Here is a 26,597-nt window from a genome sequence, read left to right on the forward strand (position 1 = left end):
ATGCTGATTTTCGTGCTAGTTTCATAAATATTCACTTTTTTTTTTTTATTTGCAAATATGTGAGTGAGGAATGCCTCTGTGGATTGTTAATTGTCCTTTACTGGTTCTGATTTCTTTCGAATTACTGTATTTAACACAAATTACTCTAGAGTCTGCCTAAATAAATACTGATTGTCCCACAAAATGGATGCTACAAGGGCACACCATCCATGTTACTTTTGTTAAAGTTCTTCAAACAACACCATGATGTGAATTTAATTCCACTATTTCTCCCTTTTCAACTTATTCCTCATTAACATGGGGGCATCCACACCTTCTTTGTGCCCGAGTTCATGCACATTCCCAAAGTGAAGGCAGATACAAATTAATCTTTTTCACAGTCAGGGGTTTAGCCAGTCCTCTGCTTTTGTGTAACACATGCCAAAACAAGGAGGCATGCAATTTGATTACATCTCTTTTGCCTAGTAATATTTGATGTAGCAGAGTCCCTTGATAAGCACACGTGGACTGAGTTTAATTCTGTGTCTTAAAGCTCTGTTGGATATTAGGAGATTCTTATTTCTTTGTTGCATATAAAACTAAAGTCGTTTTTCCATCCCTGCAAGCAGTGAATTCTGACATAAAAGCTTTCATTTGTTGTAGCAGCCTTGCTCTTACTAAAAACACGCAGGATGCTGTTAGAAGGTGGGATCATATACTGAGACCTTTCTCCATTAGGAATTTGCTGGTGATAATGTACAGGATGGAAAAACTCAGATTCTGAATCACTGGCTCAGAGATAGTCAGCAGGCAGATCAAAAGCCTGAAGAATGAACTGGAGAACAGCAGCAGTATTCTGAGCTGTTATCAAAAGCCACAGACCCTGAATAAATGTTTCACAGGATAATGTCAGAGGCAACTATCATGTCATGTTTAAGAACATGTCCCAGTTCGTTTCTCTGTACCATAAGTGCCGGATTTTAAATGCTTGTAGTTTTTTAAAGCATTACACCATAAAAATTGGTGAGTAGATTTTTACTCATCCCATGATATTATGTTTGCCTTTTATTGAACATATGTAGGGAAAATAAGACTAGCTCGTCTTCCTTATTTGCATAGGAATTCTTCTGTGCTTGTGCTAGTTGTAGGCTTGTATCAGTGGCAGTAAATTAATACTTGAAATCCTTGTTCTTTGGCTAAATTGCTTTTTATGCCCTTTTTTGGCTTTACATTTTATGTGCTGCTTTAATATAGAGACATCTACCTGTACATATATTTATTGTAGTCTTAATTTATCTCAGCATTCTATTAAAATCCACATAGTTTCTGTCCCACAGCTAAGAAGAAACCAGATTAAATTTTCTAAAGCATTATTTTCTTTGGAGAATTACTGCTCAGTGTGTGTTTCTGTATGCACTGAGCAATATTTACTGCTGTATATGGATCCTGGGAAAAGCTTGTCATTCCAGAAATCTCTGTATATTTGCAGTGTATTTATTTTCTATTTGAGCACTATCCATGAAGAGGAAAATATTATTATGAATTTATTATGTTTTTTATAATTATTTTCTCACAATATTTGTAGTAGAAGAATGGGAAATTTTAGCTTTTCTCTTTTTGCTAGTCAAACCGTTCTTATGAAGGTGACTAAATCTCCTATTTTTTGTTTTGTTCTGAGTAAACTACCAGCATGGTCCAACAGGTCCAAGGGGGATCCAACAAAGGATGCTCTTCTTGTTGTCTCTTTTCCTAAGCTGAAGGAATAGTTGCTGAACCAACCCAAATAGTGTACCACCACCAGGTGCACAGATTGATTTCCTTGTACCATCCTTAATGGCATGAAGTTGTTTCAGAGAATGTTTGGGTTGGATATTAGGAAAACATTCTTCACCTAGAGGGTGGTTGGGCACTGAACAGGCTCCCCAAACACAGCCCCAAACCTGCCAGAGCTCGAAAGTTTGGACAATGCTCTCAGGCACATGGTGTGACTCTTGGGGCTGTCCTGTGCAGGGCCAGGAACTGGACTTGATGATCCTTGTGGGTCTCTTCCAACTCAAAGGATATTCTGTGGTTTTGCCTTGTGAGGGTGCCATTAAGGAGGTGGAGGTGTGAAGGAGAGCAGAAAGTGGTGTTTCTACACCTGTTCTTGTCTGTCAAAAACTGGGAGCTCAGAGGACAAAGAAAGCCTGCCCTGAGCAGGGTCTGCTGTTTTTGAAGGGAAGAGCAAAACCATCCCAAACCTGCCCTTTCTGAGGGCAAGAGAAAGAGAGGGGGCATCATGGCAGAAAAGCAAGGTACTGTTTTATCTGCATATGACAGAGGACAGGAGGGACAGCTCGAGTTCCTGAGGGGATGAGTGGATCAAGGGTTGGACTTGATGATAGAGGTCCTTTCCAACCCAGCTGATTCAATGATTCTATGATTCTATGGCTGCAGCACTGAAGTTGGGCTGCACCAGGCTGGAAATGGCTCCTTCCTACAATCTGCTCTGTAAGGGTAATTAGTTGAGAGCCATGTTGCTACCTAAGAATTCAGTTACATACAATATTAAATACATTTTAAATTGGGTGTAGGAGAACTGGGCAGCTGAGAAAGAATCTTGTAAAAATTTTCTGTTCATTTCTTATTTGTTATTGCTTTTGTTTTGCTGAGACATTCTTCTGGCTATAATCTCTGTCTTGGTGGCTGGTTTTTTTTAGTTTTTCTATCATTTTTCTTCTTCATAGCATTCCACAATGATTGTATTTACAGTAGTGTGTTGTGATAAAAAAATGAACGGTCTTGTACAGATCAGTATGTGCTGATTTTATTGACAATAACAATGAATGAATAATTCTGCTATTACTCTAGCTCCCTAGATTAAAAATAATTTTAAGTATTTTAAGTATATGTGTTTTTCTTTTGTATAGATTGTAAATATTTTTTAATATAACATGAAATACTTCCATACCATATTCAGACATTTTCTAGTTTAATATTAAAATGGAAATAATAATAAGCCTCACAGAACCATACAAGAGAACTGAGTTAAATCTCCAAAGTCAGCATGATCAGACAGAAGGGTGAAATACCAGATCTGGTGTAACCCATTTCATTATGCCTCATTTTCACAGTGCTCACACAACAGTGGATGATCTTAAACATCATAATTGAATAATTATGACTCAGGATGTTTTGCCTTAGGGCATAGTTTCAGCCTTTCCTGATGTGGCAAATAATGTACCATGTCATTTTGCATTAAGAAACACGGCAGCAAGGCTCTGAATTGTGCACTAGTAGTTTTAGGCTAACAGCACACAAGTGTTTGCAGTATCAAACTAAAACACAGCCCTCCAAAACCACCTCTGTGTAAATCCAGATACTGAAGAAGACTTTCACATATCCTAAGTCTGATTGATGTCTGCAAACCCTTGCACCAGAGCCTTGTGGGTTTTTTAGCAGAAATAGCAATATGTCCACAAATACTGCCCAGTTATTTGAAGAATTTGTTACAACTTGGTATGAAGGTTGCTTTCTTAATGTGGCTAAATAATTGGACATTTTATTAGAAATTGTATGAAACTGTTGAAAAAGCATTCTATATTGAGCCACCTATATATATAGTTCCATCACTGATGGCATTTCTTTTAAACAGGTAAATTTACTTAGACAAATGCAGCTGACACCACAGCTGGCCCACATTAAGGTTAAGGATAAAGATTTACTCTTTGAAAAGTAAATGTAATTTATGTCCAGGTGGTGTTAGAAGTCCTTTTTGCATATAGTAAACTGTAGGTCCAGCCTCTCTTTTTCTTTCATGGCACATCACAGCTTGATTCTTCTGCACTGCTGGTGAATTTGCCAGTGGCAGCTGAGGTGACATTAAATGAGTTTGTTTCTGGAGAAGAGGTGCCCCAGGAGAGGAAAATATGAGATCTGTTTTGTACAGCTGAGTCACAGCTACCAGTCTGCAGTTTGTATGTTAAAGGGCCAAAACATTGCCTGAAAATACAAGATTAACAAAAAAATCCCAGAGTAAATTCAGTAAACTGGGTGTAATCGCTCATCTTGGCTATGTCTTACTCCACACTGGTCAGTTTTGTTTATTTTTTGCATAATAATTCATGTAATTCTTTGATGCAAATTAGGATCAGAAACATTTCTCAATGACTCCAAACTGTGTATAGAATGAGTAAAATCCTTGAAATAATGGCAGTGATCCCTACACTTAATGCTTCTCATTATTTGTTACTAAAGCTAAATAGAATATTTTTATTTTCAAAAATATTACTTTATCTAAATGTCAGCTTTGTATGAGAAATTACATATATCAGGGAAAATTTCCAATGAGTGGATGGAAAATTGAATTATTTTGGTTTGGGCCAGGTAAACATTGATCTCTGAAATGTTCAGGAGGCTGTTATACCTTCTGAAACTTGTGATTCCAGGCAGCATGAAGTATTGCTCTTTATCATCTGTGTCCAGCTCCAGAGCTGGGTTGCACGTTGGTACAGTATCTTGCTTTGGTTCAGATGCCACAGTTCTGTACTGTGTACAGCAAATGTGATTGATTCCCTGCATCCAAAAGAGTGCATTTCTCTCTGTCACACACTGGCTGACTGGAGAGCTTGGCATTACTGCCCGCTGTCATGCACAACATGAGAATGTGTTCTGTGGTTTAGCCTGAGCTTTCCCCCATTTTTGCTCTCCATTGTGTATTTTGACTCTTCTTTTTGCAGAAGAGGAAACTGGCCTACAGGTGTCTTGGGTTGTCTAGCGGACTGTATCCAACATGATTCTTCAGTTGACTTTCTAGCTGTATTACAAAGTCCTGTTCAGTGAGCAGTGAAAGCCTAATATGCATTGGAATTAAATAGAATACATGAAATTTTGGACACCTATATCTATGTAAATTGTTTGCATTCATTCTGTGTAAGCCATACTTTGACTTACTGAAAAAGAGTCATGTGGTATATTTTAGGCATAACTCAGTGTTTGAAAGAACTGTATACTGTGGGAAAGAATAATGCCAATATCCTGCCATCCTTTCCTACTTGTAGTTGCAGTAAGTGCTGCTATAATGTGTGCTGGTGTGGCCACTAAAACAACTGTATTCAATGTATGTTTTACATTAGATTGAATACATTTTTTTAAAATGTTCTAATTATTCCAAATAAAAACTACCTAGATGCACAATATATGTAGTGGATGAAAACACAATGGCAACATTTTTATTCCATGGGATTTAACTGTGTTTTGTGTACTTCTAAACATCTGAGAAAAAGAAATGGGATATTTTTGCAGTTTATGCTGACTGTTTTCCTTTATTCTGCTTTTCCTCATTAACTCTGTTTCTGGTGTACTTGATTCTGGTTTAGCATATCTTGGACCATGTCAGTCTGAGTGACACTAACTCTCACTGTCAGTCTGGTTCCCAGTGTATGTTTTGTGTTTTCTGAAAATTGGGCAGAACCTGATTAGGGAAGGACCTGATCTCTCCTGTGTGCATTCAGAATTCAGGGACTTGAAAAAAATAATAATAATTGAGATACTCAGCTGCAGTAAGCCCTGACTCATTGAATATAAATGAAGAAAAGAGGAGTAAGCAGCTGAAGTATTTAGTGTACATGAATTTGTGCTCCAGCATCTGTGAATTCCAATGACTTTTTTTCCTCTGGACTAATTCAGATACAAACCATTAATTTCTGAGTTGACTACTAAATCATATAAACTGTACTTTTGTAATCAAAGAAGACAGAATTTTTAAAATAAAACCATATTTTTAAATCCATGCTGGAGCATATGTAAGCTGATTATCAGAAATACGGGGTGCTCAACAAGGGACCTATTTTATTTTCAGGGCAGAAAGAGATGCTACAGATAATAAGACAATTTAAGGTATATATTTTAGAAATTTTTACATTTCTTAGGAAAAAAAAACATGAGGACTCTGTTACCAACTGATGTAATACAGAAAAACATATATACTCTGAAATTGTTTTAATCAGTATAGTCACAGTGTGTCTATATTGGTACAGTCAAATGAAAGATTATGGGATGTGACTGGTTTCACTTGTGAAGAAAATAATTATATATACCTGAATTTTAATTTATTTATTTTTATTGGATCCCGGTTTATTGCACTTGCATTTAAAAAACCATGTTTAAAAATTGTTGACATCTTTTGCCTTTAAAGAGTCAGAAAATTAGGTCAAAATTTCCCTCCATCAAAGACTGAGAAACTCAGAAATGACTTTTGCCTCTAGGACAGGAATGAAAGCACGTTATTTTAAAGGCCAGTGAAATATAACTGCAAGCAAATCTTTACTGTTGAAATCATAAGATTCATTCATCAGAATTCAAATGGAAGGGAATCAAAATGCTGATAAATTAGAAAGCAAGGCAAATATTCAAATCCTTTCCCCAAATTATTGGTTTTTCTTTTCTAATAAGGCTGTAGTCTTACAATCCATGGTTTGTAGGGGCAAGGGTATCCCTGTATAGAACCAAATTTACTAGTTTTTTTTGCCCACCTTTCGTGTTGGAACGTGGACAAAGCAGTAAATGTCAAACAGCCATTTTGGAGTACTTATATAGAGTGGACTTTTGTATTTGAATCATGGATATTTCTAATTATAACTTCATGCTAAATATATATAGTCAGAAAACAAATATTAAAACTTTTCATACTTTACCTGAGCATTCATAAAATGTTAAAGAAATAACCTGTGGGAATAATATGATTCTTTGCATTTTGAGCCATATAGCAGTTTGAAAAATTATTGTTATCAATTGCCAAAAATAACCGAATTATTTGTAGGGACCTCTTTAGAGCTTCTTACCAGGTAAAAGCAGCTCCTATGAAATGACCCTCAAAAATGGCCATATAGGACATAAAGAACATAATATGATTAGAGTAACCTGTGATTGTGTATGTTCTTGAAATAATCCATTTCGTGTGACTGTTCAGTCTCCCTTTGCCTGTCAGCAAGGTGTCTTTCTTTGCTGTTAGATTTTCATGTTGCCTTCTCCTAACACAAACGTTAAGGTTGCATATAAGAAAAATCGCAGCTAATGCTCATCTTTCAGACTCATAGCCCAGCAATAGCAAACTGGGTCGTCCACATTAGTGTGCACTTTGGGCACAAGGAATAGTTATATTGAGCAACCAAAGCAGGACTTCCTACTGGATGAGAAGTTGCAAACCCCTCTTAACATGATGAGGAAAAATATCTTGCTCTTCTGATGGCATTAGCCGAGTCCATTGGGACCTATTAGCAATGTACTCAATTCCCAGTTTGTCTTAAGCACTGTCAAAAGCATTGGACACTGATGGAGAAAGTTCTCCACCAGTGCAGGGAAACTGCAATGGAGATATTATCCAGAACTTTTTACTGTAGTACCTTTAATGACTTCTATAGTCCACCTCTGTTTAGGTGTGGCAGAAAAGGATCAGAGAATCCTTTCAGGTCATCACACTCCACCACTGCTCTTGTACTTCACACCTTGTGGTTATTCAGCTCACCTTTGCAAATAGGAGTCTGAACTTTGCTTCACACAAAGGAACTGCCTCCTCTGCAGTGTGCGGGGCTTACCAGCTGTCATTGAACCTGTTCTAGAGCTAATGCTGAGAGAGATTCTTATCCAGATGAAAATATGGGAAGTTTTCTGGTCCCCAGTTAGATGGGAAAGAGGATGTAAATGTATCCTTGCAGAGGTGAATATCATCTTTAATTCATATGTGTTTTTAAAATGCATCTATTTAAATGACAAAGTTCGTGTAATCAAGAAATATCTTTTTCCATGTTAATAATCAAGCAACCACCACAGCCCCAAGTAAGAAAATCAAAACTTATATTGAAGGGTTTGAGCATTACATTTTAGAATATTTCCCTCAACTCCAAATAAGTAGGGAAAATTAATTAGCCAGATCATAGTTGTCATGCTCTTTTTAAGAAGCCCCGAGGGCAAGTCCTTGCTTTGCATGCACTGTGATAAATATAGGTCTGTTGAAGAAAATCATTGAGATGTGTGGCACCTTTGACTCATAGATAATATCTTTGTTTTCTTTTGTCTCCCAATTAAGGATGTTATTGCATTTTTTCTTGGTAAATAAATTTCAATTAATGAAATTCCAGCTGTCTCACACATTATAGTGGCATAGATTTGAAAGCATTTAGGAGATGCCCATACAAAAAACCATTAACACATGGCAGGTTCCCTGACATTTTAAACCAATATGTCTCCAGCTGGAACAAATAACAGAAAACAAGTCCACATTCTTGAAAAATTTAGGGCTCTCTCTAATGCAGGTAAAAGATTCCTATGCAGAAAGGGGCATATTGTAGAAGAATATTAAAATGTCTGATGTTTTCAGTTTTGCAAGAGGAAAGTCATGAGTACTTTGTGTTGTATTCAATTGCTCTTTATACAAACTGTATAAGACTGCATATAAAAAGGAGCCAATTAAGATTCCAGGTAAAAGATAATACTGTCTCTAAGTTTTTGCTCGAACTAATCGCTCCTAATATCACGTGAGGGCCTCTAAAAACTCGCAGTCAGGAATTCTGATAATTTACTTGTCCCTAAGCATTTTAATCTGATACAATTATTTTAAGAAAAAACCTTTAAGACTGCCATAAAAATCCTATTAGTAGTTCACTACTTTAAATCCTACCAGTAAAGTCAAGCTTGTGGAGAAAGTAAAGGAATGGGAAAGATGACCTTGACTTGCCTAAAGCTTGCAGTATTTGATTTGGAAACGGGCCATATTAGATGAAAGCAGGTAAAAATGATATGCATGTAACGCAAGTAGGAACAGAAACTTTGATGGAAGAGTATGGAAATATACTTTTGGAAGTCCCTTCTCATTCTGGTGAAGTAATCATTGCAATATGTGCATTTTAAAATTACTATTTTTACTTGCCTGTATTAAAAAAAATCAAAGGGTTTTATGAGAAGAGGGAAACTGGATGGTCTGTGTAAAACTTTTTATTCTTTTTGTTTCTTTCTTAGTATTTACTGTGGATAGAAACAGTAAAGCTGACTTTTCATCCTTGTGCAAATTCCCCACTATGCAGAAGGCCCAGTTTCCATTTCAATCCATCTAAGCCTCTAAACTGCAATTTAAATGATACACAGTGCGATCACATCCATAGCAAAGGGATGAATTCTTAACATAAAATGTTTTGTGAAGTTATATCTGTGTAAGGTTTTTCAATGCTTTCCTGTGTTTCACTGTGATTTAAGTTATTGCACTGTCAATGTCTTCAAATAACCATAGCAAATTCAAATTTAAATTCTGTCAGTTGGAAGGAAAATTCCAAAAATTTACTGATAGTAATTTTACTTTAAGATAGCTAACCTATGTCCTAACCACATACAGTTACAATAGCATTCTACTAGTGTACTCATCTATTTTAAGGATTTAACTGCAAGGGTAAATCACTGTGTAAGGCAGATATATAGAGAACAGTGTAGAAAGGCAGGAACTGCAGAACTGCTAAAAATGTTTAGCACATTGCTTCCTTAAATGAGGGTGAGGGTTGTTGGATCAAAGCAAATGAAAGAAACTACAAGTGGCTGGAGTATTTGACCCAGCCAAAGTGGCTGTCCAGAAAAGCCTGCCACACAAAAGTGCTGTGCTTCCCTCTGACTGTGTCATTGCCACAATCCTGTACTTGGCTGTCCTTTCTGTTGTAAATTAGAATAGATGAAAGCTGTCGAGCCAAGCCAGTGATGGAGGCTAATTTGATGTGATATAATTGATGAACTCTAAATCGTCCCACTTCTCCCTCTTGAAACAGTCTGACTGGAGCTCAAAATGCCAGAGTACTTTGATTTACACTCTGTCACTTTTCTGTTGAAAGTCTCAGTGTGGCAGCAGTGAGGGATTAACTTCTTCACAGTATTTCTTTCTAATCTGTGGAGTATTCACACACACAGATTGGTGCAACCCCTTGTAGGACCACTACTGGGAAAGTCAGATTTCCTTGTTTGCAGTAGGTTTGTGCACAAAATTATTATGAAGATGAATAGAATAGCAACCTGACTGCTGCTGCTACAGATATTGCCAAGGTCGTCTCTTGGAATTAGTGTTGTGCTTCTTACTTCAGAACTGATTTTAAACTGTAGGATTAGGCTATTTAATGCTTGAAAACCCTCTATTTCTGAAATTCTGATGTAGCTTAAATATTTTAGGAGATTAGAATGGTTCTAGTCCCCTCAGTATCTGTAGCTTACTAGGTAGGAATTCAACTCTTAAAATAATTCTCCATTAAAATGTTACAAGCTTCAGACTTTCTTATATCAGCAGTTCCTTGGTTTTCATAATTTCCTGTTCAAAAAATTTTAACTCAGAGCTAACTGTTTTGGTTCCTTGGTTCCTTTCAAAGGTAAGGGATGGACAATGGCCTTGCTTTCTCAGTTCTATAGCAGGAGTGGAAAGCTTTACCATCAACTTATTGTTCAAGAATTCTTGAGCAACCACCACTAAAAGTGTAACATCTCACATCTGCTAAATCTGTTGTTTCAAACTTAGACACAACATGAACAAAGGAGAGCTGCTTTAGTGCACATTATTACTCTGATCAGACAGCAGAACTGCATCTGTTTCAGAGCCATTCACTCCCCTGCACAAAATGAGCTGTGGCCACATGCCATTCTCACTAGCAGTGTGTGCCAAATTCTTGCTGACCTGAATGTTCTACGTATGGTGAGCAAATCTGTGAAGTTTGGAATATTTTTTTGGACAAGATAGTATCCTAGTTTTATGTTGCTTAACTAAACCCCTTCTTGCTGAAAATGCCGGGATTCATTGCAAAGATTTTCTGTACATTCTGAATGACCAGAGTTGTTTTTTTTTCACATTTTCTGATCCTGGCTATATCTTAAAACTATGTCTTTACTAATGATTCATAATTGCATGGTTGATGTGAAAATTACTGGGCATTAACTCTGCTCCTGGATGTGGCAGTTGAGCTAAAAAAGCTATCAGTGGCAGAACTAGTCTCATTTTTTAATGAAAAGGGTGTTAGTAACCTAGTAACACAGAGTCAAATTTTGTAAGGATTGTGAAGAAGACCTTTACTCATCCAACATGGTACTGTGGCATGCCCACTCAGCTTGTAATAGCAAGGCTATTCAGCTCCTTACAGTGAGGATTCATGGGGATTAGGACATTTCCATCCTGAGACAGGCAGGAATACTGGTAAGTGCACTTCTTTTTGGTCCCCTTTGGAAGGCAGTGAAAAGGAAGATTATTTTGCTTAATACTCTAAGAATTAAAGCTTGAAAGCATTTAAAGACATCAGTCAGTTATGGTACATCACCAGTTTACCTTCCTTAATGGTATCATCATTTGTGTTTTAAGTAGCTTCTAAAGGACCACTTTAGAATAGTTGTATAATTGGCAGTGATGATGCCCTTAAAACATTTCATGTACATTGTCACTTCATCAGTGTACCAGTAATAGATAGTTTTAAAGAACTAGAGGTAATAAAAAAAAGCAAACTCCACCTTTGTTGAAGTACAGCCCAGTTTTTCTGCTAATTATTATTTATCTTCTTTCGTAATTTTTGTACATGTAAAAATTTAATTTTAAAAAATAGAGAATAAATAAATATAAGCCTTGGATTCCAAGTCATCTGAAAAAAGATGTGAAGACTTTGATTGCCTGAAGTCACTATGTGGTCTAGGGTCTAGGTATATTTCAGAAACTTCAGCTTTTTGTAAATTGGCATTGCTTCAATTCAGTCATTATAATTCGTACTGCAAATTTCCACATCAGTTCACATAAAAGACAAATCCGGTGCCTACCCTTTTTGTTGTCTTGTAGGTTAAAAAATGCATTGACATTGTTTGCAAACTAAAATGTACTCATCCTGAACTTGAACTTCTCTTTAAAGTAATAGTACATACACCCATTCTTTCTGACTATCTCTGTGCTAGGAAAGAGTCTGTTTTAGAAAGCGCTTTAGTTAAAGCCTCTTTAAAAGTTTGTAAACACCTACAATGAAAAACTGATACAATATCAAGCAGTAAAGTAGAAAGATGGGTAGGAGAGTACTTGCTAAGTATTTCCAAATTGCAAAACCTGATTAAATATATTTTAGAATGTTTGGAGAATTGTCTAAGCACAATGTGATCCCAGAGCTGACAGAGTTCTGAGACTTCAGGTAGGACAAATGAGATTCAAACCAGGGAGGATTTTAATTCCTATCTTAGAAAAGAAGAGATAAAAGGAAGGGCTGAGCGATTAGAAATCAGCCAATTTATTCTTAATTCTTAGCGAAGTACTGGGATAAACAATTTTTACATGCCGTATAGGAATGTAGAAAAAAGTGAAGATATGAGAGACATTTAGTGTTGGGGGTTTTTTCTAGCACAAATTGTGTCAAGCCAAACTAATTTCTTGATACAACAGACTAGCAGACCCTTTAGATAAATAGGAAGTGAATGTAAAAGTGTATTCTTGGAGCGTTTAGTTATAAGTTGCTGATTGTGAAAAGGGAAAGGTGCATTAAGTGAGCTTCTGCTGGGATCTGATTCTGATGTTGATTTAAGAGATAGAGGGAAGCACTGAAAATGGGAGCAGGAGTGTTGAGGAAACATTTATATACCCACATTTGTTTATAGTTGAGAACGTTAAAGGAAAACTTGAAATTTATAAAGAGCTCCTGTAAAGGACAAGAGAGTTTTGGTGGAGATTTCTTCTCACTTGTAGACAGAGAATGGTCTCCACTGCAGACAGTACAGGAAGCAATTGGCTTAAACGTCAGCATGGAAATTTAATTTAGATTTTTAAAAGATCTTTCCATCATGGGGATCACCAGGTGCTCTGGACTTCTGCGGTGACTGTGGAACCTCCACCACTGCAGCCTTTTTAAGAAACATACATCTGCTGGAAGAATCATAATCACACTGCAACCTGCCTTTGTGTAGGAACAACAAACAGAGGTAGACAAGGTGATCTCATGGGGTACCACTTATATCCAGTTTCTTTTATTAGACCATATTTGCTATCTTTAAAGCAATTTGAATCACTTTAGGAAGAGCTGGGAATTATCATCTTGACATCTGTTGTCTAAGATCTAAGTAACTAAAGCTGGTTTTAAACAGTTGTGATAGTAATGGATAATATTCATGGTGCCTCATATCAAAAGCAACAGCTTAATAATGTTGATAGGATGGACTGAGATTTTGTCAATATAAGGAACTTTCACATTGTGTCTGTTCTATTTCCCTTCTAAAGGTGGCACTTATGTTTTTAAGACTACACTGTCAGTGTTCATAATTCTTTAGAAGACATTTTGAAAGGATTATTTATGTGGCACCATTGTAAATGACCGAGTTCCAAGGAGTAGTTTGCATAATATGACATTTGAATCACTCTTTCATATTCTAAAATAATTAATTTTTAAGACATATTTTATTATATTCACTTATAAATAACTGTCCTTGGGCAAATATCATAGAATATCTTGTGTGGAAACATTTCAACATCTATAATTAGTGGATCTGGCTCTCTTTTTCTGTGTACACAGAATGACTTTGCAGAACAAGCATTTTTAGAAATTTTCTGTCAACTGAAAATGTGTCTGCTAGCTAACAGCAAAAGGTTCAACAATTGGCTGAAAGGATAACCCACTTGATTAGGAATAAGGGTACAATTCTTGGGTTAGGAAGGCCTACAGAGAGACTTAAGTACCTCTTTACAGAACTGTGTAGATGTGCAACATGGATTCACAGTGATCTAAATGAAAGAGATAATAGGATTTGGTCTTGTATAGCGCTTCTTAAATTTTAAAGCAGTGAATTGAATTTTGAGCTTATTATTGATTCTTAGCACCCAAAAAATCTTCCTATGCTAAATTAATCTTCAGGGAAAAATATGAAGGATCAATCACAACTTTATTGTAACATGATCCCCCGTAAATTACTGGTAAATAAGCATCACACCCAGGGTGCCATTTCCCTTGTAATAATAACAGCTTGTAATAAGCAGCTTTTCATACTTGGAGTATTAGAGATGGGAATTCTACTCCAGAATCAAAAAGTTCCAAAACCTGAAGTTACCGTAGATTCATATTTTGTTCTTTTCTTGCTAATGTGCAATACATTAAATATCTGTACCGTGGATCTAGCAGCGAAATGACCTTTTCAGGGCTCACCTTTTTTTCTCATTTTTGATTTGTTCAAGGGAAATTGCAGACGACTGGTATTTGGTTTCCAAAAAGGATACATAAAAACTTGACCTTTTGGAACTGTTATTTTTGGGGGGATGTGTACACTATATTTTAAGTATGTCTTAGCTGTTGTTTGCTGGGCTATGTCTAGTTTAAATAACCCTTCATTTTATTCAGTATAAAGCTAGGACAAGAAGTATAACTCCTCTCATTTTTTCCCATGACAGACCTTTGCACATGCCTGAGCACACTTTTTCTTCAGGCAATTTTCAAAGAAAGTGACGTGGAATAGGCCCTGATATTTTAGGAAGTTTCCACAGATTGTTTTGCAGTGCAAATAGCACGTTATACTATGTCCATCATTGTAATATCTCATTGCCTACCTGAATGCACGCTTGTGTCGGGGCACTTTCCACTTAACAGAGTGGGAAATGAGGCAGAGGGAAATGATTATTTAGGAAGTTCATGATGGAGAGGATGAGTGAATCCAGATTGTCAGACTACTGTCATAACTATGGCTATTCCTGCTGCTTGGTTTCCTATGCCAACTTTTATTCATCTCTTAAAACCACTGTATCTCCTGCAATCATGGAATGGTGAGCTTATATCACCTAAAATCCAACAAAATAGTTTAATGACTATGATATACCTTTCCAGTGAAAGCAGCTGATTTGGGAATTAACCAAGTCAAATAGGTTATTCAACATGTAAATGAGAAATTGCTCTGCTTTCCAGCTATGTAAATAGAGAATATAATCTGAAGATATTTGTAACACCAAGAGTTACAGTAAGAAAAGATACAGAGAAGGCAAGCTTTGTCTTCTGCAAATTAAAGTGAATAATCAGAGCTTCATTGAAATATCACTATGTATTCAGTTTGAAAATGAGAATTTAAAATTTTTGAAGGGAATTAAATTGTGTTTCTAATTAAAATGCCTGTGATCCACTCAGATCTGTGTAGTCATATAAGCCCATATAAGTTACTTCTGTTGATTTGATATGGCAGTAAGAACCCTCAAGAATATGCAATGAGTGGCTGAATTGCATTTCCTACGGAGGCTCTGGCTTTGCAGGGCTGCCCACTTACATACATTTTTGATTTTTTTTAAGTTTTGGAGCTTGTCAAATACAGTGTGATCAGAAATTAGTCAACGCCATGAGGTTTTGGCATTTTTTCTCATTGCAATACTTTTCCTCTAAAACTCAGATTTAGTGCATGGTGTTGTTAATGCTTCTCTTGTAGCCTTTTGATGTTACTCACATCAGCAGTTGACAGCACAGAAACAGGAAAGGAGGAGACCAACTTGCAACTGCAGAAAATTCAGAACTCGGGGATGATTAAGCAGAATAGGAATTTCAAATGAGACACTTGGAAAATCTTTGTCACAAAGAGGGTCATAAAACACTGGACTAGACGGCAGTTTCCAGAGAGATGCAGAATTCGTGGTTTTGAATACTCACCTTGGCAAATGCATGGATGTGTCCTGGTACATTATTAATAGTGATCTGATCTAGGGAAAAACCAAACATATCTAAGATGCGAAGGAAGAAAAGCTAGGAAACCTAGGCAGTTGTTGCTCTTATTAAAATAACAGGCACCTCTCGACTGCCATATCATTTCTTATTTCTGGGATAATGTATTGAGACTGCCTGGCTCTGAAAAGCCAAAAGGAGAACTCTTCTTTTTGGCAGTCAGAAGTCTCCTGAACATTTTTACTGGTGTTTACCACTTCTTATCCCCACCCTAGTCGTCGAGCTCCCTATGAACTTGGACATACACTCTTGTCTGTGCATCCTTCATGGCACACTTCAGCATGTACCTTGCTTGCCAGTGGGCTAAAGTAGCCCATTAGAGGTGCCAAACAGCAACAGAAAGATCTTTGAAAGGATTTTTCTGTTCGTCCTATTATGGCACTAAAATGGCCTCATCCTTTTCAGCTATCCCAATCTATCAGTCTCTCAAGAATGTCTGTTACTGTATAACAAAGAGAAAGTATACCTGTCTAGTTCCTAATGTCTCTTGCACTTTATTAGATTTTTCCAATTAGGGCTTTTCCAGGGCAGTTCCACTGGAAGGTGAAGAGAATAGCATAGAAAAAGCAGTGCTATTCAGAAGAACAGTATTGAATTCAATTTGAGAGACCAAGTCTTAAAAAAAAAAAGAAAGAAAGAAAAGGGAAGAGAAGGAAAGAAAAGGGAAGAGAAGGAAAGAAAAGGGAAGAGAAGGAAAGGGAAGGGAAGGAGAAGGGGAAGAAGGGAAGGAGAAGAGAAATTCCCAAAATACAAAACATTTGAAACACATCAGCCCAAGATTGCTGGAATATTGTATTCTGTTACTGTTAAATCACTGTAATATATATTTTGCATTGAGTGTTTTATTGTATATTAATGCAATGCAGGCATTAAAATATTTTGAAAGGAAGTCTGAATGTTATCAACCAAAAGAAAAAAAATCAAAACATTTCTATTTAAATAAGAACATTTCCTTATAGAAGCTTATACAAAATACTATGGAACATTTTCATTTACTCCAAATTGCATTGAGGAGTATTATCCCTCATGAGAATTTTTTTGATCAATAGTAAAATTGAATTGCATACCTAGGCAAAAACTTTCTTGTGATCTACTTCTAGGTGGGAAAGCAGGTCCTATTTCAAAGGTACTTATTTGACTAGCTCACCAAAACTCAAAATTACCATAATCTAAGATGTCTACATGTGCATAGAGAAACAGGTGAAATATATATTTCCATGATATGGAACTAGTTATGCCAAAATTGTTGGGTTTTAAGAATTTTTTCAATTTATATGGATGTTGAGTGAGAAATTGACCTAATTTATAGTATCCTAACATCTTACTGTTCTTCACTGATGACAGCTAGAATTCTACACTTTGAAAGAAAAACTCTTTAATAGGATAGAAATTAATACCTTGAAATTGCTGCAAAATAATAGAGATGCTTAAAAAATTAATCTTGTCAATAATCTTCTACTTAATGAGATTTAAAATTATGGTAGAACTTGAAATCAGTTGTCTGCTCAGTCAAATAAATGCTTATTTAATTTCTCGGTCCTGATGCTGTGAAACTCCCTGCACTGAAAAAATAATGTTTATAATTTCCCATACCTTTAAGTGAATATTTAGACACGTGCCTGCATTCTGAATGTTACAAATTAAATTTGGGACAAAATATTCAAATATTATGTATCAATAATATCTATCTATATTATGTCTCCAAGCAAATATCCCTAATTCCTGAATGAGTATGTATTTATTTTTTGCTTGTATGATTTTTAAATGCAGTAATGTTTTTGGACATGAGTGTAGAAGTAACAGCATTATAGTTCCACTTTCCATTTTGGGTTTTTTTTATCTCTTTGACTGCTGAAAAGGCAAGGAGGAGCTTTTTCACTCTTTTCATAGTACCCATGTTCAGAGAATTTTCATGTTTCTTGGCCTATGGGTGAATTATAGGAATTCCCCATGACCATATGGGCTACATGAAAACAGCACATAAGTGGAGCACATGATGTCACACCTGAATGACACCCACCATGCAATAATCTGTCTCACAACATGTTCTATAACTGGAATTTGTCTTTTCCCAGTCTTGATATACAGACAGTTGCAGATGGTGGGAGGTAGTGACCTTTTCCAGACACAAAACTGATTTTAAGCATGATAATAGCTTCCTGTAGTTCTCTTCATTGCGTCTCAATTTTCCTGTTCTGCACCTTAGAGGGAGTTTTAAAATGCTGAACAGAAAGCAGCTTTATTTTGAACAGAGCACTTATCTTTGATGTGAAAGTGCTCAGCTGCCAAACTCAGCAGCGCTTTATGGGCAGCTGAACATTTTAAAGTTTTCATTCTTGTTTACTGAGCTAATTAAGAATCTTTGTGGTACTCTTCTCAAATGACAAAGCATCAAAATTACAGTGACTGTCTTGTGAATGAAAAGGTTTTACTGGATGCCCGACCAGGAGCAGAGTTGAAGAAACCTACTAGCCTTAAAAAACAGCAAACATATCAAATGTACGTATCTTTATGATTCACATTAAGTAAACCTTTTAAATAATGGTTTGCATATTTGGGTCATAGGTTATTCTGTTCATTTAAGTACTTTCCTCAAGCAATTCTATTTGTTTAAAACAGTGTTTGGTTTCCCATTAAAGAGTAAGCACTTGCCAATAGCTCTGCAGACTTACAATACTCTAATGAGTTCCATGTGGCACGACTACTCTAATAACACTGTTTTCTTTAATTTTTGTTATTTTAGGAAGAAAAGGAGCTAGATATAGTAATTTTAGCATGTAGTGACTCAGTATTTTTTGGGCTGTAAAATCTATTAGTATATTGTATTGATAAAAATCAGTGCCGATGTAAATCCTAGACAGAGACCACCGTTTTCATTTTAAAGTGAAGGGTTAGAAACATAATTCTTAACCATCTAGGTATTCATACTGGGCTTTTATTTATTCCCAATATAAAACATGCAGTTTCACCCACAGACATATTGATTATCCTCTTGGTATGATATACTGGGGGCCCATTTGTGCAGGTGCTTGCTGACAAACACACTGCCTGGTTATAAAAACCAGGCCTTAGGAATGTACTGGGTATGCACTGAGAGACCACTGTACTGGTTTGATTTTAACATTATGAGTGCGTCTTTAGATTACTATAGACAATCTTAAAAAGCAAGTCAGGGCAAAATGCATGAGAAGTATTACAAAACCAGTTTGTTGCTTTGTAACAGGCCTTAAATCAAGGGTGTTTGTTAGTAAGCTGCCAGCAAATATTTGCTTGCATATCTTTTATTCTTTCAAAGGCTTTTATGAACAGTATGTCACAGTGATAGTGTCATTTACATTCAAATACCACCTTCTAATGTTTTAAGCTTCCCAGAGATATAAAAGGGAGAAAAACACTAAGAAAATGAAACTTAGATCTTTCCTAATAAAACATTTTTGCAATCATTTTGTCTTTTCAAGATGCTGTGACATCCTGTTCAGCTGAAGGAACACACGACTTGAATTGCACGACTCATTCATCTTAAATATTTAATAATGCTTTTATTAGTTGCACTGAACCAGTGAAGTAAGATCTGTAATATCTAGTGCTGGTCATCATTTTTATACATCATGCTTTAATAAGCATTATAATTACAGATTGAGGAAGAAATATGAGTTAACTTTGTGGTTTTGCTAGGGAATTCTGTGCGCACTGGTATGATTGGAAGGGATTATACAAGCTCTCTGAGCATAGCTGAGCTTATTCTTAATACACCGATGCAGCCTTCCCAATCCTGACATGTTATTCCTTATATAAAAGTAGCTGCAGAAAAGATACTGTGTAAAATTGAGTCCTGACACTATTAACTCCATCTGGCTTAGTTGTGAAATATGAAAATTTGAAGGCCAAGCGGACTTGTTCTTGGCAGGTGTTCTAATGCTTGCATTATCATTGGAATTAGATTTCAACTACTTTTACCAACCATTTCCCATATTTGCTTGCCACTTGCACAAATAGCAAAGTTGTTTAGAGAGAACAGTCAGTTAGGGAAGCTTTTGTTTGGAGATTTTGTCAGAGTTCAAGCTGAAATACCATTTGTAGCCATCATAGCCTTCTGTGCTCCGTTCTCAAGTAAATATAGATGATGATGATGATTTAGTATAACTTTCTCACTTTGATGTTACAAATATGAATATTTGCATGCTATTTGCATTCTTATGTTTTAATGGGAGGTATAGTAGGGCAGACTAATATCTGGTGCATTTTTTAATGTTTTGTTAAAACATCATTTTTTCCTCATCAGCAACTTATGCGGGAGCGACAGCAGATGGCCAGCCGCCCCTTTGCTTCTGTCGATGTAGCACTGGAAGTAGGAGCTGAGCAAACAGACTTTCTACGAGGGCCATTAGAGGTAGGAACAGTGGTGCTGACAAGGGACCATTGTGATTTGCATATTTATATTGCCAGTCTCATCTGCATCTGCTTCTGAAACCAAGCAGCATCTGATTACCTGGAGCTGACAAGTCTCAGCTACGTATGTTATGTCATTTTCAAGGCACAGAGTTTTAATAGCATGACATGAGCTGTAACAAAAGCCACTGGAGAATCTATTAGCCTGGTCTGGAGTGACAGTCAGCTCACCTGGCAGTCCTTTCCTGATGGATGTGAGCTGAAGGAATGCAAGATGCAGGCATTAAGGAGGGAAAAAATGTCACGCTCAGCCCTTCAAGCACACAGTGCCACCTAGTTAGCATCTATCTTAATTAACAGACATTACAGCAAACAAACAAATAAATAAATAAAGCAGCTGTGAGTTGAATTTCAGTGTTGTGTTTTTATATGCGCAGGTTTAAAGCATACAGAATATACCACATAGTTTTGTTTGTAGGTAATGGCTACATTACTGCAATCTTTTATTGCAATTGCAGTACATTGGAAAAGAAATAATAATATGCAAAGCAATATGATATTGGAATGGTGTAATAATGCATGAAATGGATTCTGGAAGTTTACCTGAAAATAGAGGGAAAATTACAATTTGTGGATAATAATGGATATCTAATCTAGGCTGGGCTTTTGGTAGATCAGAATCCTCTATTCCTTTACTTTTATTTACCAGATTGTGTTTACAGTTATTACTTTATCCCATTTATGGTCGGACCTGGGAATGAGGTGTGATAGCTCTGAAATCTTTCAAGATTGTACTCTTCATTGCTGCCAATTCTTCTTAAATTCAAAGTTTCTCTTGCTTTTCTCAATAGCCTATCTCAATGGAAGATTAAATACAGTTTATCAAATCTCTAAGGTTCATGGAGAAGAAAGCAATGTGAAAAACAGATTTATACCAGAAAGAAAGAATCAGATCTTGACTACTTGTCAAACTGATATGCTCTGTCCTGCTACTGTGCAGGAAACAATCACAATTGTTCTTACTGTCATAATTTAAATATTTGGAATAGCTAGTGAATAAAAATTACATATCTCTTTGAAGAAGGTTTCTTATTTTCTGACCAAATACTAGAACTCTCACATTCTTCACCAATATGACCATACTTCTGTCTCCTCTTATCTTGAAAGAGAAGACCACTCCAGCTCCCCAGGCTGAGGGCACATTGCACAGCAGTTAAAAGTTAACTTTATTAAAATGTGATTTCATTGTTTCTACAAACTAGTATCTGGGAACATTTTCTCTGTTGTCTTTTCAAAGGGAGGCAGTGAGTGGAAGCTGAGGCATCCAAACTCTAATTCTGTACATACTGATTATTTAATTAAACTTTAGAAGTAAACATCACAATTTAATTGCCATATTTTCTTTCTCATGTCTTTTACTTAGCACTAAAAGAGGTAGATGCTAAAATATTTTAATTATATTTTACAGTTTTTATTAGCTTTTTCTTCCTAGCCTAGCATTTTCCAGTAATTGTTTAGAATTCAGCATCCATAGTGGTTTTTTCCTAATTAATATGTAGTTATACACAGAATGAAGTCCGTTCAGAGTTTCCTCAGAATTATAATATACTGATCTATATCCAAACAAAGCATTGTGCTGAGGATTCAGAGTAATGATTGTCCTTTAGTAAATATTCTGTGAAAAAAAGGAACTATATTAAGCTTCTGGTCCCAGTCTATTGTCAATTTGTGAAAGGACACTAAAAGTTGTAGTTGCATATTCTGCTCTTTTGGACTGAGGGGAATTTAGGTCACACATGTATTTCCAGGATGCAGTGCTTAAGGAATAGAATAGTATCAAATAGCTGTAAACCTCATTTTGTTGTATTAAGTTAAAATAATTTTGATGCTATCATATCTGATCCCCTTTGGGAGGTTTAAAGTTAGAGATATTTTGGTAAAAATGAGAATATACAGTAAATCTCTTCAAAATGGTCTGCTGGCATTGTGCAGTTCTTGCACTGATATACCAGGGTCTCCAATTTTAGCCATGGTGCATTGCATTCCCTCACCTCACACTTTTATTGACATCATGTGTTACTCACTGATACTTTGGACACTGTTGTCATACTTTTATTGACATTGTAATAACTCCAACACTTCCAGTGACATTGTATTGATCCGTGGGTCCTTTAGGCACAGTGTAATGTCTTTGAACTCTTCCAGACATTACTGCAAGTCTCCCATTCAGCTGCACAATAAGGTTGCTGTTCATTAATGTCATCTGACTTGCATGATGGTGGTTTTGTACAGCTGGTGTTCTGCGTTAATACTGATGTGGTCTGGTACATGGCAGTATTCCTGTGACTGGTAATTCCAGTATGCTGTTTGGTTAACTTTTATTTTATATTTTGCATTTATTTGTAAATAGTCATAGCAGCTCTTTCACTGGAGAGATTTAGTTTGCAGTTATAAGGCACTTTTTACCTGTTGTTCAGAAAACATAAAAAAACCCCAGGAGTATGCATACTGTACTTAGAATGGTTGCCTAATTTAGATACTTACAATACAACTGATAATATTTGGGTCTATTTCCAGTTAGCAGCAATTTGCAACTGATTAAAATAAAATCCTGAAAACATTACAGAAGAGAATTGAATTTTGGAGTCTCTATCAGCCAGTCTATCTTTCTTAATGTTTTGCCAACAAAATGACAGTATCTTGATATTAACACCTTTAAAAAAACTTTAATCAGCATAATATTGCTCCTGTTTCCTGCTGTCTGAGTAGGATTTTAGGCATTCTCAATAGCCTTTGTTTTACTTATTTGAACAATAACATTCATCAGTCTTTACCTCCTCAGGCCACCTTTCTGACATTAGCAAGTCTCATCTTGTCATCCATTCTGTCGTGCTGTCTTTACAACAACTATTAAATGTCTTATTGTGAGTTTAAACTTAACAGAGAAGAAATCAAACTTGGCTCTTCCTTTGCCCACCTTCTCTCCTGGTATCACATCAACCACTACCTTGCTAATGATATTGACACCGTCTTGGTATCTTAATTCTAAATCTACCCACTCCCGCTGTGTCATGATATTCATGAGGTTAATCTTGTGCAAATTATCATATTTAACCCATGCTAGCCCTGATTTGCATCTTCATCTGCTTCCAATATGATTGCCATTTCCCTAGTTAGAAGTGATGAAATCTGTGTGAGCTCTTACAATGCAAGGTGAGGCTGGAGTCAGGCCACCCCTCAGTCTTCCTCCTCCCTCTTGTCAAGAATAAGAACAGTCTAAATATCCTCTGCTGGAGGAGGGTAAGGGAATTCTGGAAGGCAGTGACCCTCTAGATTCCAAGAGGGGAACAGTTAAGCACAGCTATAGTGAAGTTGCCCGTGTCCCAGGGGAAGATAAAAGAGAAAGAATTCCCGAGATTCCCTTGTTAGCAGTTGCGCAGAGCATATAGACTGTTAAGGGCAGAACAAGAAAACAGCAGAAACACCCTGTCCAGAGGGTCTGAGAATATTTGCTGTTTTGTAATACCGCCATAATTTTTTTCAGTACCAGAATCATAAAAAATCAAAATAGCATCATAGATCAATAGATACTCATTGCTGAGCTTCTTGACCCTCAGTGCCCGCAGTGTTAAAATGTTTTTTATTCCTTTCATTTCTTTTTTCCAGACATCTAAGCCATTTTTCAGACCTGGTTGCTTTTTACTTTTCGGTATATACCAAAAGCTAAATCATTTAGGCTATCTTCATATTTTAAGCCTTTAGGCAAAATTTTTTTCTCTTCAAAATGTAAATCACTTTTGAAGAGTTTCTTCTACTGTGCTGCTGACAGTCATTCTAGTTAATCTATATGTTAAGTGAAAAGTAGTACAAATGTTTTTTCTGTCCTCTTTGCATAATTTTCTGGGTATTTTTCTGTTCATTCAGAGCCCATGGGCTTTTTTTTTTTTTTTAAAACAGGGACAGATTATTTCTTTAGGCCTGCAAGATAAGGTAGGCACTGCTGTAAACTCTAATGTATGTCATGCTGAGTCTCTGGACAGCAGCATCTACTGTTCTACATCTGTTGAGTGAAGACGGATGTGTCATTGCCTGCATAAGAACGAAGAACCAAATGCAGATTTACTTTATGATGATCATCCATTTGATATCTTTACAGTAGTACTTGTATGTCTTTTTTTTTTTTTTACAAATCAATGTTCTTTCATAATTAGTTCTGCAGAAAAGCACACAGTAAATCTTTCAATAATTTTCACATCAAGTTACTGCATTTCCCCTAGAATTGTTACAGTTATTAGACTTTTCTCTGCTTCTGACAAGGTAAGATGATGTCAAGATTTTTGAATTTGAAAAAAATCTAGGTTTGTTTCTCTAGCAAGTAATATTCTCTAGTAAGTAATATTTATGATACATTAAATAAGTTTTGAATTTCAGGAACTTTTGATATGTATGAAGCAAAGATCAGCCATTATTTTTCATTTATTTGAGTAAAAAAATTGGAAGCTGTGCATTGACACCAGCAGCTATCATTATACAAAGAATGGCTGTTGGAAATCCGAGTGATTTACCAAAACACATTAAAATCCTGTACTAGAAGTTTGTGGAGTTTAAGTAATTGAAGTATATATTAAGCTGTGTTGCTGGCTTCTTCTGCCAATAAAGAGACTTTTTAGCTTGGTTCACAAATAAAACCAGTTAAGGTGGGTTTGTTTTCTTGAATAATTTGAATAAACCAAAGTGAATAATTTTTGAAAATGCAATCTAAGCATACTTCATTATTTTGTGCAAAAAGAAACTATTTATATGTTTCATCAGGACTGCACCTGCATTATATTGATGACATAATGTCTCATGTCAAGGAACAGACTCTTTCCAACTCTTTGGTACAGGTCATCAGATTGCCCCATGATATTCTCAGTTCCTAATTTTAGTCTCAGTATCAGAGGATAACTTCTCTCCTCTTGTAAAAAAGTAATAATTTATTTAAGATGATGATGCAATTGTCTCTAGAATGGTCAGCTTGTTTCCAGTGACCATAAAAGCAATATGTATTTATCAATAGGAACAATCAAAGACCATTATACTTGCATGTCTTGCTTACTTAAAAGTCATGCTAGAGCCTTGAGCTATATGCTGTAGCTCAAGAAGGACCAGAGGAGAGAGAATCTAGATGAGAACAATGTGAGCAATCAGACTTAGAAAATAGAACTACAACGAAAAGTCAAGAAAATTGGAGTAGACTATTGAAAGGAGTCAGAATAATAACTCCCAAATATGCAAAAGGTTAGTGGCAATCAGGAGGGCAACAATCTCTTTGGCGTGCACTGCAGGCATCAAAGGTGTAATGGACTTAAATTGTAGTAGGGAAGGTTTAGGAAGGTATCAGGGAAAGCTTCTCATACTAAAGCTGAATCACTGAAAGCAATTGCCTGGGGAGGTGATGGAATTTCTTTTATTGGAAGCTTTTTAGAACAGTATGGACAAACATTTCTCAGGTACCATGTACCATAGCTCCATTAGCTACCTTCTTTCAGCTCTGTCTTTATTACTATTCTGATTGCTACCTAGTTCTTCCTTCTTCATATTCTCTGAAAACATTCCATTTCTGTTGTTTGAACACTTTAATTACCTTCATTGCAGTGTTAGTTTTCTGTTACTGAATATTTATGACCCTTCTTTTCACTTTTGCTGTTATATTCATTGACTTATGTCCTCGGTTTTCTTGCAAGATCAGAAACTGTTAAGTCATCTCTGACCCCAGTCTCTCCCTGACTGTAGGCCTGCCAAACATGATCTCCATCCATTCTGGAATATCTTCAATATTCTTCTTGAAGTCTGTATTAATGATGTAATTATTTTTGTCTTAACCAGTGCATTACCATTTTTATAGCCTTTCAAAATCCGTGCATCCTAGACTACTAGATCTCAGAAAATTGTAGTTAGATGATACACCTGACATGAGGAGAAGAAACTATATTGGATCACATTTTCTACTTTTCTGTATTACTCAAAGATCATGTTAAATTTGCTGTCCACTGCCTCAAGAACTCCATTATCTTGTGCTTCACTTTGACCTTGATGGCTCACTGCCTTCTCTGCCCACTCCTTCAGTCCTGTTCGTCTTGAAAACTTTCTCCTAAACTATTGAGTCACTGTATTTTAAATCCTACTTTCAAATAGTCTTTCCAGTTGATTGATTCATCTTGGGTATTCTTTTGTGATACCATGTGCAAGGGATGTTATACTGTATGCAAAATTCACATTTGGTGGTTATTCCACTAGAGAAAAACATTCACCCCAAAGCAGCATTTTTTGGTTTGCATTACCTCCTTCTTTATATGAACTGTTTTTCACGAAATAAGAATTTTAGATTTCATACTATTTCGTTCCTCATTCAGTGGTTACATACAACAGTGTAGCTCTGCCCAGTTAAGCATCTTTATGTTTGCATGAGATTTTTGTTGCTTCTCTTTAAATTTATGTCTAGCAATGTGTGAATGTTCTGAGCCTGTGATTCAGAACAAATTCAGTAAA

General features: G+C 36.1%; 1 protein-coding gene across 1 annotated transcript in view; it reads left to right on the forward strand.

Annotated features, from left to right (window-relative positions):
• LOC108507930 (attractin-like protein 1) overlaps positions 1–26,597 on the forward strand; it is a gene marked incomplete at its 5' end in the record, with an annotated part of 367,858 nt that overhangs the window by 225,848 nt on the left and 115,413 nt on the right. Inside the window, one exon of the mRNA XM_017836299.1 lies at positions 19,960–20,067. Within this exon, the coding sequence (XP_017691788.1) occupies positions 19,960–20,067 (108 nt within the window). The remainder of the gene's footprint in view (positions 1–19,959; positions 20,068–26,597) is intronic.

This window comes from Lepidothrix coronata, unplaced genomic scaffold (genome assembly GCF_001604755.1).
Source record: "Lepidothrix coronata isolate B3197 unplaced genomic scaffold, Lepidothrix_coronata-1.0 Scaffold275, whole genome shotgun sequence".
NCBI lineage: Eukaryota > Metazoa > Chordata > Aves > Passeriformes > Pipridae > Lepidothrix > Lepidothrix coronata.